This window comes from Trichomycterus rosablanca, chromosome 2, assembly GCF_030014385.1.
Source record: "Trichomycterus rosablanca isolate fTriRos1 chromosome 2, fTriRos1.hap1, whole genome shotgun sequence".
NCBI lineage: Eukaryota > Metazoa > Chordata > Actinopteri > Siluriformes > Trichomycteridae > Trichomycterus > Trichomycterus rosablanca.
In genome coordinates, this window is record NC_085989.1 from 9,731,662 (window position 1) to 9,750,369 (window position 18,708).

General features: G+C 41.4%; 1 protein-coding gene across 3 annotated transcripts in view; it reads left to right on the top strand.

Moving 5' to 3' along the window:
* cers2a (ceramide synthase 2a) overlaps positions 1-18,708 on the top strand; it is a 57,934-nt gene that overhangs the window by 13,526 nt on the left and 25,700 nt on the right. For all 3 annotated transcript variants that reach the window (XR_010014979.1, XM_063011046.1, XM_063011053.1), the window contains exons 2-7: positions 5,516-5,692; positions 7,599-7,716; positions 9,315-9,433; positions 11,362-11,419; positions 11,511-11,561; positions 15,868-15,960. Coding sequence is in view for 2 of the 3 variants with exons in the window: in XM_063011046.1 (XP_062867116.1) it covers positions 5,520-5,692; positions 7,599-7,716; positions 9,315-9,433; positions 11,362-11,419; positions 11,511-11,561; positions 15,868-15,960 (612 nt within the window). In the remaining variant the exon portion in view is untranslated. The remainder of the gene's footprint in view (positions 1-5,515; positions 5,693-7,598; positions 7,717-9,314; positions 9,434-11,361; positions 11,420-11,510; positions 11,562-15,867; positions 15,961-18,708) is intronic.

Below are 18,708 nucleotides of genomic sequence, written 5' to 3' on the forward strand. Positions count from 1 at the left end.
TTCAGTTGGTGTGCAATGAATCTAAAATATATGAAAGTTAAATTTTTATCATTACATTATGGAAAATAATGAACTTTATCACAATATGCTAATTTTTTTAGAAGGACCTGTATGTTTGGTCAACACAATGTCTGTCCTGCATGGTGGCGGTAATATTAACCCATGCTATTGTTTTGCTACCAATGGAACTGGTCCATAGCAGACAATGAATAAACAAGAAGGGAAAATTACCTCAATATTAATATCAGAATAATAAGTTCTAGCAGGACAATGCCGAAAACGTATGTCAAACCACACACTATATATAAAAGTATTGGGACGCCTCTTCTAATTATTAAATTCATATGTTTCAGCCGCAGCAATTGCCAACATTAATTCATTTACCCTATTCAGGGTCGCAGTGGGTACGATTCACTGGGCGCAAGGCAAGAAAACACACCCACGTCACCAGTCCATCACAGGGCTAACACGCACATTTACACACACTCATATAACCTGACTGCACGTCTTTGGACTGTGGGAGGAAACCGGAGCATCCGAAAGGAAGCCCCACACAGACGTGGGGAGAACATTCAAACTCCACACAGAAAAGACCTGGGAATTAAACCCAGGACCTTCTTGCTGTGAGGTGACTGTTCTACCCACTGAGTCCTACCTCACAATTGCTAACAGGTGTAACAGCTGCCTAGCGGGTAGAGCTGTGGGTTCGTATCCCTACCCTTAATCCTCTCGACTTCAGGAGCGGCGTATAACTGTTGACCCTGCGCTCTGACCCCAACTTCCAAACAAGCTGGAATATGCAAATAAGGAAATTTATTTTACTCTATTTGTACAATATATATGTATATGACACATATTATTATCCTTATTTAAGTGTGGGATGGGCTCGAGTATTTCCTTCTATGACATCTGATCCGAAAGACAAACAGTCCTGGTTAAATGTTTGCTTTTGTTAGCTGAGCACATTTTATGCCTACACAGAAATGATTGGCCATGTCTAAAGGATTGCACTAAGCACTAAAATGGATTTGCACCCTGTCCAGGATATTTTTTTAATGCTTTATTCCGGGGGGGGGGGGGGGGAATTCAGTGTACTGTACATGTGTGTATGAATACACTGATCAGCCATAACATTTAAACCACCTCCTTGTTTCTACACTCACTGTCCATTTTATCAGCTCCACTGACCATATAGGAGCACTTTGTAGTTCTACAATTACTGACTGTAGTCCATCAGTTTCTCTACATACTTTTTTAGCCTGCTTTCACCCTGTTCTTCAATGGTCAGGACCCCCACAGGACCACTACAGAGCAGGTATTATTTAGGTGATGGATCATTCTCAGTACTGCAGTGACACTGACCTGGTGGGGGGGGGGGGGGTTAGGGGGTTGGGCTGGGATGAGTGGGATCGAGGGGGGGGGGAGTGGGGGGGGGGGGGGGGGGGGGGGGGGGGGGGGGGGGGGGGGTTGGTGGGTGGGGGGGGTTGTGGGGGGGAAGGGGGGGGGGGGGGGGGGGGGGGGGGGGGGGGGGGGGGGGGGGGGGGGGGGGGGGGGTGGTGGTGTGTTAGTGTGTTGTGCTGGTATGAGTGGATCAGACACAGCAGCGCTGCTGGAGTTTTTAAATACCGTGTCCACTCACTGTCCACTCTATTAGACACTCCTACCTAGTTGGTCCACCTTGTAGATGTAAAGTCAGAGACGATCGCTCATCTATTGCTACTGTTTGAGTTGGTCATCTTCTAGACCTTCATCAATGGTCACAGGATTCTGCCCACGGGGATATTTTTGGTTGGTGGACTATTCTCAGTCCAGCAGTGACAGTGAGGTGTTTAAAAACTCAATCAGCACAACACACACTAACACACCACCACCATGTCAGTGTCACTGCAGTGCTGAGAATGATCCACCACCTAAATAATACCTGCTCTGCTGTGGTCCGGTGGGGGTCCTGACCATTGAAGAACAGGGTGAAAGGGGGCTAACAAAGCATGCAGAGAAACAGATGGACTACAGTCAGTAATTGTAGAACTACAAAGTGCTTCTATATGGTAAGTGGAGCTGATAAAATAGACAGTGAGTGTAGAAACAAGGAGGTGGTTTTAATGTTATGGCTGATCAATGTATATTCTTCTTTTTCAATTACCTTAATAACTTTAAGACATCTGATCGGAAAGACAAACGTGAACCCCGGTTATAAATTTGGCTTTTGTTGGCTAAGCACGTTTCAGGATGTTTGCACAAGCACTGGGGGCATTGAGTGAACTTTGATAATTTGAACAAAGCAAAGTTAGTTTAGCTTTACAGCTGACTGAAAAGAAAATTCTTTTTATAAGTAAATGTGTGTACCGGTACACCCTCAAAGAACCGAACAAACAAAACTGTGCATCAAAACCAGTTTAGTGTTTGCTGAGCAATCTCTTGGCTTATTTGGGAGTCGCTCAGATTATTTATGACTTCTCCTGACGTTGTGCCCTGCAAATATTTAAACGTTTGTACACGATTTCAAATTGGGTCGCTTTAGATTTTGCCTTACTGTGTAACTTCCACCCTGTCTGCCAGCATTGTCTGCAAAGTGATACGATGCCTCTCTCTCTCTCTCTCTCTCTCTCTCTCTCTCTCTCTCTCTCTCTCTCTCTCTTTGGCTCCAGGCAGTGCTAATGATTTCAGGTGACAATGCATGCTTTGTGGAGCTGCCAGCCAGTGATAGTGACCATGCTGTCATGGTGATTTCAGAATAGCTCCATTGAGGGAGCAGTGCTAGTGACCTATTGGCTCAGTATGTGCTGCTGGCAGCGCGAGCACAGCGAGAAATCAACTGATTTTTTTGTTGGCTTGCCACACAGGGGTCGGACTTAAAGTGGCCATGCTTGTGATCGGTCATGAGTGTAAAAAAAAAAATTCCACGGCTTAGGACGCAACTCTTCGGTTCCTCTTCTGCTTTGTTTGAGTTGCATTGATCAGATCTGCTGCAGCCAGACATACATAGATTTGTTTAAATTGTTCCAACAGATGACTATCTAGCATTTTATTGTTTTAATATGCACCGATCAGCCATAACATTAAAACCACCTCCTTGTTTCTACACTCACTGTCCATTTTATCAGCTCCACTTACCATATAAAAGCACTTAGATGGACTACAGTCAGTAATTGTAGAACTACAGTTTCTCTGCATGCTTTGTTAGTCCCCTTTCATGCTGTTCTTTAATGGTCAGGACCAGCACAGAGCAGGTATTATTTGGGTGGTGGATCATTCTCAGCACTGTAGTGACACTGACATGGTGGTGGTGTGTGTTGTGCTGGTATGACTGGATAAGACACAGCAATGCTGATGGAGTTTTTAAGCACCTCACTGTCCCTGCTGGACTGAGAGTAGTCCACCAACCTAAAATATCTAGCCAACAGCGCCCCATAGGCAGCGCCCTGTGACCACTGATGAAGGTCTAGAAGATAGGTGAGCAATCATCTCTGACTTTACATCTACAAGGTGGACCAACTCGGTAGGAGTGTCTAGAGTGGACAGTGAGTGGACACGGTATTTAAAAACTCCAGCAGCGCTGCTGTGTCTACCAGCACAACACACACTAACACACCACCATGTCAGTGTCACTGCAGTGCTGAGAATGATCCACCATCTAAATAATACCTGCTCTCTGGTGGTCCAGTGGGGGACCTCCCCAGTGCAAAGTCTATATATAGAAGCGGGTGAACTCCCACTGCACTGGAGATGGAAGCGCCAAGCACTCTGGTACATACTTAAACTAAGAGAGAACACAAGCAACCCAGCCTTCAATACAGTTTTCAAGAGAAACCTCACTGCAACTTACGATTTGAAACCAAACCAGATCAGACCTGTGGGAGAAAGACTACGATGGGATTTAGAAAACTTTCAGAAAAGAGCAATGTTAAATGATACACAAAGGAAAACCTTTCCTCTATGGGACCTTGGAAGTCCTTGCATTTCAGAAACCTTCACAAATTTCTCCAAGCAAACTACGAGCACTGAAATAGCACAAAGTATATTCAAGGAATTTGAAGAAAGACAAACAGGCTACTTGTTTATTTACACAGATGGGTCAAAGACATCTACTCACACTGGTGCAGCTTTCTACACAAAGACCAAAAAACAATGCACAAATATCCCCCCACACAGCTCCATTCTTACCGCCGAAGCACAAGCAATTCTAATGGCTATAACATATTTCCAGAGATCAAGTCACCAGAAAGCCGCCATATGCACGGATTCAAAGTCCTGCATCCAAGCCATCGAATCACTAAATATTGACCACCCCATCTTCGAAGAAATACTGCATAAACTGAAAGCACTGGAAGAATCAAATTTTGTTTTGTTGGATACCAGGCCACAAGGGTATAAGGGGAAATGAGGAAGCAGATATCATAGCCAAAAGAGCAGCAGATTAACCAGTCACACCAATATACATACCACCAACAGACTTAAGACCCCTCATAAGGAGCTATATACAAGAAAAATGGCAAGAGGACTGGAATTTACAAGAAAATAACAAACTCGGGGAAATTCAACAAAGCGTACAACCAAACAAAATTAACTATACTCAGAAGAGGGAGGACCAAGTAGCCCTCACACGGTGCAGAATAGGACACTCAAACCTTACACACGGACACCTACTAAAAGGAGAACGGACCCCAAAGTGCTCTCATTGCTCAATTACTTTAACAATTAAACATATTCTATGTGAATGCGATTTTTTTTTTTTACCCAGGACCCTAATTGGATCAGATATAAAATAAATTTTTAGAAAAACGGCTCCTTCTAAGATTTTAAAATTTCTGAAAAGCATAAAACTCAAACATCTCTTGTAATCTCAACCTCTTTAAACATCTTTCGTGTAGTTAAAGTGTTCTGAAAAACCTGCTGGGTCTGGTTCCTCTCAAGGTTTCTTCCTGTAATTTTCAGGGAGTTTTTCCTTGCCACAGTCGCCCTCGGCTTGCTCAACAGGGGTTTTTGTATCTGTTGGTCCTGGATTTTGTAAAGTTGCTTTGAGACAATGTCTATTGTAAAAAGCGCTATATAAATAAAGTTGACTTGACTTGACTTGAAAAAACATACAAATGGCACGCCATAGAGGTGGCTCTAAATACAGAGCTTATAATGGCGATAAAACACAACAACCTGTGGGGGTCCTGACCATTGAAGAACAGGGTGAAAGCAGGCCAAAAAAGTATGTAGACAAACCGATGGACTACAGTCAGTAATTGTAGAAATACAAAGTGCTTCTATATGGTAAGTGGAGCTGATAAAATACAGTAAGTGTAGAAACAAGGAGGTGGTTTTAATGTTATGACTGATCAGTGTAGTAATACAAGTTTTAAATGATTTATCATGTAAGCAGCTGTATTGGGTATCCCACCGTGCCACCCTCCTATTATCTCTGATAAAGATTTAAAGATCTCTCACCAATACAAGAACAAAGAGGAGCAGGACCACTCTTATCCTCTTTTAACCAGCTGTCCAATTTTCTTTTTTGTCTCTACAGCACTATGTTGGCCGACCTGAGCGAATGGTTCTGGAACGAGCGCCTGTGGTTTCCAGTCGGTTTGGGCTGGGCCGACCTGCAGGATCGCGATGGGCGCACTTACGCCAAATGCTCTGACCTCTGGGTAACCCTGCCCATCGCCCTGGCGTTTCTCATCATAAGGCAGATTTTTGAAAGGTTTGTAATCATCTGTGTAAGACGTTTTTTTTATTAATCACTGTGAATTTAGTTGCTATCTATTGGGCCAAGCTTTAAGTTTTAAAAAGCGTAAATAACAGCAGGAATGCTGCTATGATGCACTAAGCATGTGTCATTAATTGGGTGTAAAATACAGTGCATTGTAATATCACGCACACTGTCATTAGAGGATACTTTTACTACCCAGTGTTTAGATCACATGACTAAGGAAAGTTTCCAAATGTGGCCAGTATACAGTAAAAAAGGTCAAACATTTTTGGGTAAACCAAATACCAGGCTTGGCCTCAGAGAGCCACTTTAATACGTTTCAGAGACACTGGCACGTTCAGTTTATTAACAACGTAGGTTGTTTCCATCCACTTATCACACAAGTGTGCACTAAGCAGGCAGTAATGTATAAAAGCTCATATTTTTGACGCAGCCACAGATAGTTTTATCTAACACAGGAATCACAACCATCCTCGTTAGTGCTGGACACGATGTGTCACTGGGTTCGTCTGAAAACGTAGTGTGCTCTCTACATAGACGCATTTTGCGTCGTCTTACGCGCTCCCGAGAAGAAGCTGTCTAAATTCTTAGATACCTTAAAAGGCTGCCTACTGTGGTGCCTTAATTCTAAGCGATAATCTGACTGAATGACGAGGGAGCATCCGAGCTTCCTTAGTGGTGAAGGCAATCCCAGCATTCGCCAAAACGATTACTGCATAGTATATAGTAGAGATGTACCGATCGGTGTTTTTGCCGCCGATTTCGATCTCCGATTTCTTTTCAGAGCGATCGGCCGATAGCCGATGCCGATTGTGGGGTGGGGGGGGTTCAACCTGTGGGGGGCGCGAGTGCCTGACCAGGGGGTGTGGCGGCATTGCGAGATTTTTTTATTTCTAAAACTAAAGCAATTCACGGGAGACATATCTCATTAGTCTAACTGACCACACACACACACGCAGGTTAGATGTGATACAGTTCAGTCTGAAAAAACCTTAAAATTAGGACGAACAGTGAAGATAAACCGGTGACAGAAGCACTGACGTGTGTGTGCCTTTAAGAGAGACGCTCTGTTCACAGTATCGATATAAGTGATTCATGAGTCGATTCATTTTATGCGAAGCGTAAGTTTCTCTTCTCAGTTATCTCTCTACAGTGTTTACTGTTATTAATTAATGTCGTGGTTTTAAATAAACACCAACTACTACAGAACATTTTGTGTGACTCTCTTACATTAAAAAGCTTCATTAAACTGCTATTACCACAGAGCGGTAACCGAGTCAGACTCGTTCCGTCTGTGGAGCTAAAAGTTTTCTGTCAGTCAGAGCAGATGATCCTGAACTATGTATGATGCACAACGTTAATTATGTTATTTTAGGTCGTGAAGAGCTTTCACGATGGTTTCTGTACGATGGTTGATGAATGGTGATGTGATGGTTGGTGCTTTGTAGCTCAAAGTCCGGATCAATCCACTGAGCTGTTAAGCTTAACATGATCTTTATATATCACACGATCGGATCGGCTACATTTGGGAAATAGCGCCGATCGCCGATAGCATATTTTGATAAAAAATCGGCCGATATCGATTTATAGCCGACCGATCATCTCTAGTATATAGTATGTCTGTGGGAATTTGTGCCTCTTCTGTGCCTGACTTCACAAATGCTCTTTGTGACTGATTTTGGTTGATAAAGTCTGACTGGCGAACAACACTTAAATTGATCTCGGTGGTATTTAATAGGGTTGATCTCAGGGCTTTATGCTGGGATCTTCTTATGAAAACCCGAGTCTTGGAACTTAATGAAGTGATTTACAATCATTCAATCAGCTAGCATTTTTTTCTATTATTATGGGATGGATTTTTTTTGCTGATTAATGCTTAGTAAATTGCTGCTTGCAGGACTGCGGCACTTCGGCTGGCTTCACTGTTGGGAGTAAAGGAAAAGCAGCGAGTACGGGCGACGCCTAATCCAACACTGGAGTCCTACTTCTGCACCACAAGTAAACATCCAGCACAGGTATAGCATAGATATTCTGTATCCACCTGTCAATTTCAGATCACATAGGCATTAATATGTATCCATCCAATAATACTTTTAGGCCTGGCCAATTTAACGAAAGGCAGTTTATAAATAGTTACAGGGAGGACACTTCTGTAGATTTCATTGTGTTACCGTTTCATCCGAAGCGTCTTACAGAACTGTTAAAATATACTGTCTAACCAATTAAGGGTTAAGGGCCTTGCTCAAGGGCCCAACAGTCACAACCTGCCAGTGGTGGGGCTTGAACCAGCGATCTTTTTTTTTTCCCCTCCCAATCTAATCGTATCCAATCACCCCATCGCATTACGCTTCCTCTCTTCTGATGTTGACCTCCACTCTAACTGAGGAGAGCCATGACTAACACACGCCCCCTCCTACACGTGTGCAGTAGCCGACTGCATCTTTTCACCTGCACGAGGCGAGTTCATATGCGGATCAGCTTTGTGCACAGAGAGCCACATCCTGATCCACATTAATCCTCGACTCTGTGCAGGTGCCATCAATCAGACAGCAGAGGTCGCAATTACAGCAGTTATGAGGAATCCCCTCTGGCACCCTGCCCTTGAACAATAGCCAGTCGTTGTTCATGACTACAACCGCCATTGCATATTAACAATGTCCCTTTGTTTTAAATATTTTTAATGCTTTATTGCAATAATGAAATTATTAATGCACCATCATTTTATATTTGATAATGTGGGAGGGGGCACCGTGTTCAGAAACTCTTCCACTCGTAAAGTCTCATCACTTATTTGACTCGTTAGGGCTTATAATACAGATCAAGATTCGCATTGGGGAAACACACTAGTATATCAGAGACCGGGGATAACGGAGATCAGTGTGTGACTCTGTGCGTGATACGGATCTCCACATAAACGCACATCATGCAAGTAAAACTGTGAAACTGCGAGGCAGTCGGCTACTGCACACGTTACACATGTGGCTCGTCTTGGTCATGGCTCTCCTCGGTCAGGAGTGGACGTCAGCAGCGGTAAAAAAGTGAAATGTGACTGGGTATCTGGATATGACTAAATGGCTAATCAAATCAAAGTTTGCCACATACACATAGTCATACACAGTTCAACTGGCAGTAAATTCTTTTGTGATTGCTCAGCCACATTAGTAATTAGTACAAAATTGGACAAAGAAAAAATATAATTATATTAAAAATAGAAACGAAGGAATGAATAAAGCCAACACTCAACACTATGGGCTCATCTAAGCTTCTTACTAGGACATAAAATCAATTTGATTGATGCTCATGAAGAGCCATAAAAGCTCTGTAGTTTAAGAGAAGGGCTAGCCCATAACAAGTGACTTCTACAAAAGTGTGCCTTCCTTATAGCTATTCATAGATCGCCTTTCGGTAACGCATCAGGATGTCTATGGGCGGGCGTAAGATTTTTATTAGATGGATAAAGCTTAAGGCCTATGTGATCTGAAATCGACGCCCTATACTCCGTATTATCCCCACTACATCATGGCATAAGCTCAGAGTGGATTCCAGACCGTGTCCTGTGTTTCGTTACCCTCACTCGTTCACTTTTTTTCCTGTCTCTTCCTGTTTTCTGCAGAGCTCTGTGGAGTGTTTAAGTAAACAGACGGGCTACTCCCAGCCGCAGATACAGAGATGGTTCCGAAGACGGCGCAACCAGGAGCGACCCAACCAGCTCAAGAAGTTCAAAGAGGCCAGGTACACGCACAGCAACTTCATTATGCGCATTCGTCTTCCACCTTTTGTGTCGGAGAAAAGGAAACCGTAGCTTCAGGATACAATGGACCTGAGCTCATCTTACAAGACCAGACATTATTTGTACAAGGATTATGCCTGAGGAAGCCTTTGAAAACGTTGGGCTATGAAAAGCTCGGAAATTGAGCGCAACCTATGTTCACGGACTTTGTAAAATTGCACTCTGACCCCAGAGTGCTTCCGTTCCACAAAAAACGTCTTTAACTGTCTGTAAAATAAATGCTTTTATTTTTCTTCTCCGATTTAGTCATATCCAAGGGTCCGAGTAGTATTTTCGCCTCTGTTGCTGCATACCTCCACTCCGAATCTCATAGCGCTGCGATTAAAACACGCCCCCCTCCGACTCATGTGCAGTTCCTCATCGCTTCTTTTTACCTGCACGTGTTGGGTTCATAATGGAGATCTGTATCTCGCACGGAGAGTCACACACTGATCCATCATCCTCAGTCTCGGGGTGGAACGGTGGCGTAGGTCGCCTCACAGCTAATAGGTCCTGGGTTCGAATCCTAGGTGGTGCGGTCCAGGTCCTTTCTAGGGAAAGTGAGCATGCTCACCCCCCCCCGTGTCCGCATGGGTTTCCTCCCACAGTCCAAAGACTGTGCACAGTCAAAGCAAGTGAGGTGAATTGGAGACACTAAATTGTAAAATGCTAATAAATAAATCATCCTTCGTCTCTGTGCAGGCACAATCGATCAGCCAGTAGATGTCGTAATTGCAGTAGTTATGCGGAATCCCTGCATCCTTCCTCCATCTCTCCAGCCAACCGTTGTCGACATAGACTTAGGATACAACCTATGTACCGCCGTATAAATAGCCTAAATGTGCTGATATGGCATTAAACACAAACAAACAAACAAATCAATCGTTGTCTTTATAGCACTGATGTCAGCACTGGTGGGCTAACACGCTTTACCGCCTTGCCTCAACGTCAAGCACAGTGGCGCTGATATTCTGGGCTCCTGGGTTCGAATCTCGTCTCTGCTACCGGTCGGCTGGGCGCCCTCTCGCAGGCCCAATTGTCTAATGCCTGCAGCAGACCCCCCTTTTTCTCCCTTTTTAGTGCGTACAATTGCCCGATTGCGCCATGCTTCCTCTCCACCAATGCCGATCCCTGCTCTGATTGAGGAGAACGAAGCTAACCCACGCCCCCTCCGACACGTGGGAGAGCAGCTGTATGCATCTTATCACCTACACTTTGACGAGTGCAGTGCAGCTCAGCGTTGTGTACGGAGAGACACACCCTGAGAGCACTCTTATTCTCATCTCTGTGCAGGCGCCATCAATCAGCCAGCAGAGGTCGTAATTGCACCAGTCATGAGAGAGAGAGACCCGATCCGGCTTAGTCCCGCCCATATCTGAACAACAGGCCAATCGTTGTTCATGTGGCCACTCGGCCTTAGACGGCAGACAGGGCTGAGATTCGATGCGATGTATTCGAGATCCCAGCTCTGGTTCCAGCGTGTGTTTTTACCGGTGGGGCTATTAACTCTGTAGAAGGACCTTGGTTGCAGGGTGCCTGTACAGAAAGTGGAGGAGCGCAGAGATTGGTGTGGGGTGTGTCTCGCTTTATAAGTATAGGAGAATCAGAAGGGATTGGTGTACTGTGCACACATTGCAGGGAGTGTGTGTGTGTCAGGTGAATATACACCCTCCTTGGATGCCATCAGGGTCTCCAGTAGCAGATTGGCTATGCTAAATTGGGAGGGAAAGGGGGGAAATGCATAATAAAAGCACAGTGGTGCCAGGCGAACCTTATCGCTGAAGCTCAGTTCTGAAGCAGCGCTAAGGGGAATTTTTATTTTTAATTACTAGCTGATTCTGTGTACGTTCTGAAGTGGAATTTACTGAGATGGCTGTGCATTCTCTTGCAGTTGGAGATTTACGTTTTACCTTCTTGCTTTCTTTGCTGGCCTGGCTGCCCTCATTGATGTGAGTATGTCTGACTGATAAAATGATATAATCAGTATAAGCAAATATCGAACTGCTTTATGTTCATATCATTGTGTGGATGTGTGTGCAGAAACCCTGGCTGTATAACATGGAAGAGATGTGGAAGGGCTTTCCTACTCTGGTACGTCTCTACTCATGTTTTGCATGCTGAGCACTCAGGAAAGACTTTGTTTCAGCAGATAAAAGACATATTTATAGAACTGTGTTCTCCAGTGTCAGTGTGTACCCTGCTGTGGGTTTTGTTCCTCTTTTCCTATGCATCTAAAATTAGCTTATAAAAGGCTGTCAGCGTTTACTGTTTTGCCCTCAGGTAGGTGCTGTGAACAAATATGTCATCAGCCTATAAATGAAGGAAAATATGAAGGTGTTTTAAAGTCATAATAAAATTTTGATGATAAAATAATGTAGGCTAATTCGATGGATCTTACATTTACATTTTCGGCATTTAGCAGACGCTTTTATCCAAAGCGACTTACAGTACTGTGACAGTATACTGTCTAAGCAACTGTGGGTTAAGGGCCTTGCTCAAGGGCCCAACAGTGGCAACCTGGTGGCAGTGGTGGTGCTTGAACCAGTGACCTCTTGATTAAGACAGTTGTAGCTTAGTGGTTAAGGTACTAGACTAGTAGTGTTCCTCCACTTCTGTACAGGCGCCTCGAGCTACTAACCAGGGTCCTTACACAGCATCAAAGACCCAACCCTATTTTTAGTCCGGTCTTTTTCCAGACAGCAGACTAGTAGACCACTGAAGTCGTGTCGTCATATTGTAGTCCACGCCATGTTGTTATGCCCATATTTGGTAACCCGGGTGTAAGAGAAATTTTGAATGGGAAAAATGAATGAGGATTTCGCAAATTGCCTCTCTCGCATCCTATAGTCATAAAAAATATTCCAAGGCTGTTACGTTTTGTTTTATGGAGATAAGTGCTGGACAATAATTCGATATCGATATATATCGCGATAGAAAATGTTTCAATAACGGTGATATGATTTTTAAACAAATTCGATCGATATGCATACGTCAGTGCGTAATGACGTACGCCACAGGCACGAAGCCAGTGCTCAGCGTTACCGCTCTGATTACACTACGCTACAACACGGTGGATATTGGCGGCTAAACGAGTTCAACAGCTGTGAGTGAACGAGCATCCACAGTTAAAAAAGAAGCAGTAGAAATAGTTGATAAGAGATGAAAGACTAGACTCTTTTTTTTCTGTATTCTTTAAGCACAATACCTGATATAGCAAATTCTGCAGCAACTCTTAAGCACTTTTTATATTCTTTATCCTGGTTGAGCACTTTTGTTCGAAAATGTTTACATATAAATAATAATCAGTCCATGTTGTGGATTAAAGTTAGTTAAGACCAGAGGTGGAAAGTAACGAATTACATTTACTCGCGTTACTGTAATTGAGTGTACTCTTTTGTTTTTTGTGTACTTATACTTTTTAAAGTAGATTTCACATCCTGTAATTTTACTTTTACTTAAGTATGTTCTGTATTAGGAATTGTAATTCGCTACATTTTAAATAAGATCCGTTACTGAGTAAAATAATAAACGCTAAAGAAATCGAGTCTGGGAAACTGCTGCAGTGAATTCTGCGACGGGGAGTCGGATCTTTTGTCTCGGTTCCTTTTAAAGAGCCGTATATATACATAACGACTCCCAGAAGCGCGAATCGATTCCTTTATTTCAGTTTAAAGGGCCGTTCAATAGATTCAAATAATTCTATGACACATCACTAGTGGTTATACAGTTTAAAAAAGTTTTATGGGACTAAAATGACACATTACACATCCCTAAATGTTTTAAATGTTGTATCAGTATGTTTCTTCTATTATATTTGAATTAAAAACAACTATTGTGAGATTTATATCCACTTGTCCTGTTTGCATTACACAGAAGAGACACGCCCCCCCGCTGTTAATAAAGTAACTAAGTAACGTTTACTCTGAGTACATTTTAAATGAGTTACCTTTTACTTGAGTAGATTTTTAGACTAGTAACTTTACTCGTACTTAAGTAAAAATTCATTAAAGTAATAGTACTTTTACTTGAGTACAATATTTTAGTACTCTTTCCACCTCTGGTTAAGACATATGTTAATATATTATATTATATATTGTCAAAGCTTATGTTTATTTGAGAATGATGTGTTTTTGATGCTGAATACAAGTAAAAGGTGAAAGCTAATTTATTTGTATTATTATTATTTCTAAAATATGTAGTTGTAAAGGGTGAGATTTCATAGACTTTGCAAATAAATTCGCAGGTACAGCCTTTCAATGTTGGTGTTCCTGGCAGTTTTTCTGACATTTGTGTTATTCATATTGATATCGGAATTATATCGTATCGACCGAAATTAGGAGTTATATCGTGATATAAATTTTAGCCATATCGTCCAGCCCTAATGGAGATTCTTCTGTCTATCACTGGATCCTCTGAATTACGAAGTCGTTAAAGAGTCAAAATATGAATATTGCTACATGTAAGCTACTGCACACTGAATTGACGTCACTAGACTGGAAGCCTCTTAAATTTTTCTTTTTTTTTCTTTTATAAGCCTCTTAAATAACCGCACGAAGCAGCGTGATTCACCAGTGTAACAGTGCGGTGATATTCACAAGTTTTAGTTTATATTTTTAGTAGCTAGCTACATTAAAGTAAAAAGCAAGGATGGTCGGGTGTTACGCCTTTGGTTGCACTCAACAAACGCGGGCTGCTCATTCCATCGATTCGATTGGTGTAGTTCAGTGATGTCTAATTAATGCGCAGTAGCACTAGCTTTCATGTAGCATTATTAGTATTACGATCCTTTAAAAGCCTCGTAATTTAGATGATCCAGTGATGTACAGGAGAAAAATGTACACAGGACAAAACGTATAGGGTTCTGAACATGTTTATTTAGCACAGGATGCGTTAGAGTTGATATTTTGAAAACCCCATTCATTTTTCCTATAGGAAATCTGACTTAGACCTGGGTCTCCAAATATGGGCATAACGAGGACTACAGAAAGATGCACGACTTCAATGGTCTATGGCCCATTTTGTCTGCTGCAGGTAGTGCAGGCACACTTGTGTCTGCTAGTGGGGGCCCAGAAAATTTGTCGCCCCCCTGACGAAGCCGATCTAACAAACTATACTGGCTGTTGCTTTTTGTCCTTTAATAATAATTAATCACAGCTTTAATATTTAGAATTGGATTTTTATGTAACCTTTTCTTATTCCACACAGGGACGTTGGGTAGCTCTGTCGCCTCACAGCAAGAAGGTCCTGGGTTTGATTCCCAAGTGGAGAGGTCCGGGTCCTTTCTGTGTTGACATTGCATGTTTTTTCTGTGTCTGTGTGGGTTTCCTCCAGGAGCTTCGGTTTCCTCCAACAGTCCAAAGACGTGCAAGTGAGGTGAATTGGAGATACAAAATTGTCCATGACTGTGTTGAACTGATGAATCTTGTGTAACCAGTTCTGTTGTGTGACCTGTTCTGTCATGAATGTAACCAAAGTGTGTAAAACATGACGTTAAAAATCTAATAAATTAGTTATTACAGGCCTCTTCGGTTCGCCCTGTGTCTGTGTGGGTTTCCTCCGAGTGCTCCGGTTTCCTCCCACAGTCAAAAGACATGCAAGTGAGGTGAATTGGAGATACTAAGTTGTCCAAGACTGGTTACATTCATGACAGGACAGGTAATAACTGCTTACACAAGATTCATCAGTTCACAAGGTTATATCGAACACAGTCTTGGACAACTTAGTATCTCCAATTCACCTCACTTGCATGTCTTTGGACTGTGGGAGGAAACCGGAGCACTCGGAGGAAACCCACACAGACACGGGGCGAACCGAAGAGGCCTGTAATAACTAATTAATAAGTGTAAAAATGATTCATTAATATCCAGTCATGATCATGTATCTAAGTCATCCAGTATTGAACAACTAATGTTGGGTTATTTGGGTTAACAGTCGTCTCACAGCAAGAAGGTCCTGGGTTCGATTCCCAGGTGGAGCAGTCTGGGCCCTTTCTGTGCAAAATATTTATTTATTTATTAGGTTTTTAACGTCATGTTTTACACACTTTGGTTACATTCATGACAGGACAGGTAATAACTGCTTACACAAGATTCATCAGTTCACAAGGTTATATCGAACACAAAGTGTGTAAAACGTGACGTTAAAATCCTAATAAACAAACATACAGACCTAGTCATGTGACTATGCATGGGCTTAAAATTAGGAGACCTGGGTTATAAGCAGATCTTAAAGAGGTTCTTCTAAGTCTTGCACAACTTACAACAGCAAAATATGCAGAGCTGTTTTATGACTGGGCATGAATGTTGTGAATTTAACATGCAGGTTATTATATTTTCTCCTTCTCTCTCTCTCTCTCTCTCTCTCTCTCTCTCTCTCTCTCTCTCTCTCTCTCTCTCAGACTCTGCTGACCTCTCAGTACTGGTACTACATGCTCGAGCTGGGTTTCTACGTTTCACTGCTCTTCAGTGTGGCAACAGATGTTAAGAGAAAAGTAAGTCGCTTATTATTTATGCATTTTTCTCATCCGAGGAGTAGGGCTGTCGTGCTAACTGCAATTTTGAAATACCGCGGTATACACCAGCCAACCGCAGGGCATGCCAAGCAACCGCAACACCGCGATGTTCACGTTTTTTCTTTCTTTCTTTTTTTTTTTTTTGTTGCAGGGTCCATCTTGTTTTATGCTTACATTCGGGCATAATAAATGTTAAATAAATTCATAATGAAAATGAGCTAAGAGCGACATTTTCCCGCAACCTGTTCACATCCGTTGCTGCTGAGTGTCAGGCTTTGTGTTTTAAAATGTAAACAATCGCAACATGAATTATAGGCAAGTTTATTAATGATTAAATTGAGTTCACACTCAATAAAATACTTGTAATTTAGACTATATTCAAACAGCCTTGGCGTACTAAAACACTTAATGACGGTTAATATGGCATTGCAGCCTGCAAATATTCTCTTGCTGGCTTGCTGGAATGATTTAAATGAATTTTTTCGTTGAATAAAAATGTATTGAAACGAATAATAACTTAAAATGTAGTATATATTGTTATGTTAATTATACCTACTAAATAGATAGTTAATAGTGGCGCAATAACCAGGCTAGATTTCCTCTGCACTCTATAAAGTTGCATGCAGGTACAGTACACGTGTATTAGTGCATCGAGCACCATCAGAGAGAGATTTCGGGAACATCTCTACCCCACTCAGATCCTCTCTGGAACCACATCAGGTGAACATGTTGGTTTTTCTAGCGCGCATGATAACGCAGGTTTAAACTCTTACAGACTTTATTCTTTATTCTATTTTTTTTGTTTTACCATATTTTGATTAGATGTGCGTTTAAAATATTTAGCCTAAACACTTTTTTTTTCGTTTTACAGTGTATATCTATCCTAGGCTAGAAGCTTAATTTAAACCTTTTTTTAAAAGAGAAAAGACGTGCATTCTTATTGCGCATACCTGCTCTGTATTTAACAATAAACACGCATTTGATTTGTCCTAAAGCTGTCTCATCTTTGTCATTATAAAGCAATAATATACCGAATCATAGCCTAACAATAAAGCTTGTTTATATAGCTCTAAAATCCAGATGAATGAAGAAATAAAAAATAAATAAATAATTTATATATATATATATATATATATATATATATATATATATATATATATATATATATATATATATATATATATATATATATATATATATATGTATGTATATATATATATATATATATATATATATATGTATATATATATATATATGTATATATGTATATATATATATATATAATTATTATTATTTATTTATTTTTGAACATACCGCGGTGTTGAGCTGTGCTAAATACCGAAAGGGGAAATTACACAAGAAGTGTTAATACATCATCAATTACTGTTTAGAATGTGTATATATGCTTAGGGCATGATTGCCAGTAGTCATATTCCAATACTCCTAGAATACTGATACAATGGAACGTTACTGGAAAGTGGTGCATGTCAGTGAATGAATAATTAGAGGTCGCTAGAACATCAGTTTTCACTGCTTCCATTTCGGGTGTCTTATTGTCACCTTAAGGTGGGAGCAGGGTCTCATTATAGCGAAAAAAAAAAGCTAATTTTACATCGTTTGTGAGCAAATTTATATTTTTATATCTTATATCTTATTTGAAACCCGTGGTCCGTGGTGCAAACAAGATTGGGAAACGCTGGTGTATGTGACAAGAAGTGCGTCAGTTATGACCTCCAAAACCAAGTTCCAGCTGGTTTAGACCTGTTCCAATGCTAGAAATCTCTGTTAACGGTGGACTCTTCCACAGTCCTACAAGCTCACTGATGGGAGTATAAAGGATGATTATTTTCTTTCCCTCCTATTGCATTTACCAAGTCTTTATGTGAGACTTTGTCAGTGTGATCCCTCTCTGCAGTCTTGTGCATGGAGAGTCATGCACCGATCTCTGCGTCCCTCCACTTCTGTACAGGTGCCTCAGGCTGCTAACCAGGGTCCTTACACAGCGTCAAAGACCTGCAATATAAAGAGCACAAGTTGTCACTGCCAATAGGTCGGTTCACTTGATAAATTTAATTCAGTAGAGATTTCAGTACACCATAGTATCTGCTTACAACTTTACATAAAAAAGGAAGGACATTAAGTAACTTTGCCACAGGATTTGTTTTTCAATTATTTGTTTAGGGAAATGATTTGGACGCACGTTATTTACCTGGCTTGTTATGGATATCTACAGTCCCTGACAGAAGTTCTGTCGCTTATCCGTGTTGTGGAAACAAAAGCTTATAACCTGACTTTAAATCCATTGGTTTTAGAAATGACTCATATGAAAGCTGAAACCCTCCCAAATGAGGTTTAATTTACGAAAATAAATTTGCTTCACTGCAGAAATATTGATCATTTAATGAACACAGAAAGGTCAGATTTTGGCAAGACAAAATTTTGTCGCCCACAGAAAGTAATGTGAAAATCAAACAAATAATTTACTTCAAATACAAAGATATGTTTCATAACATTGGTGAATGAAGTTGTGGTGCTATTAGAGCCATATTTAATATTTTGTGTGACTTCCATGAGCTTTAAGGACTGCATCCATGCGGTTCGACAATGATTCATACAATTTATTGATGAAGTCATCAGGAATAGCAAAGAATGCAGTCTTACATGCCTCCCAGAGTTCATCAAGATTCTTTAGTTTTGTCTTCCAAGCTTCCTCTTTCATCCTACCCC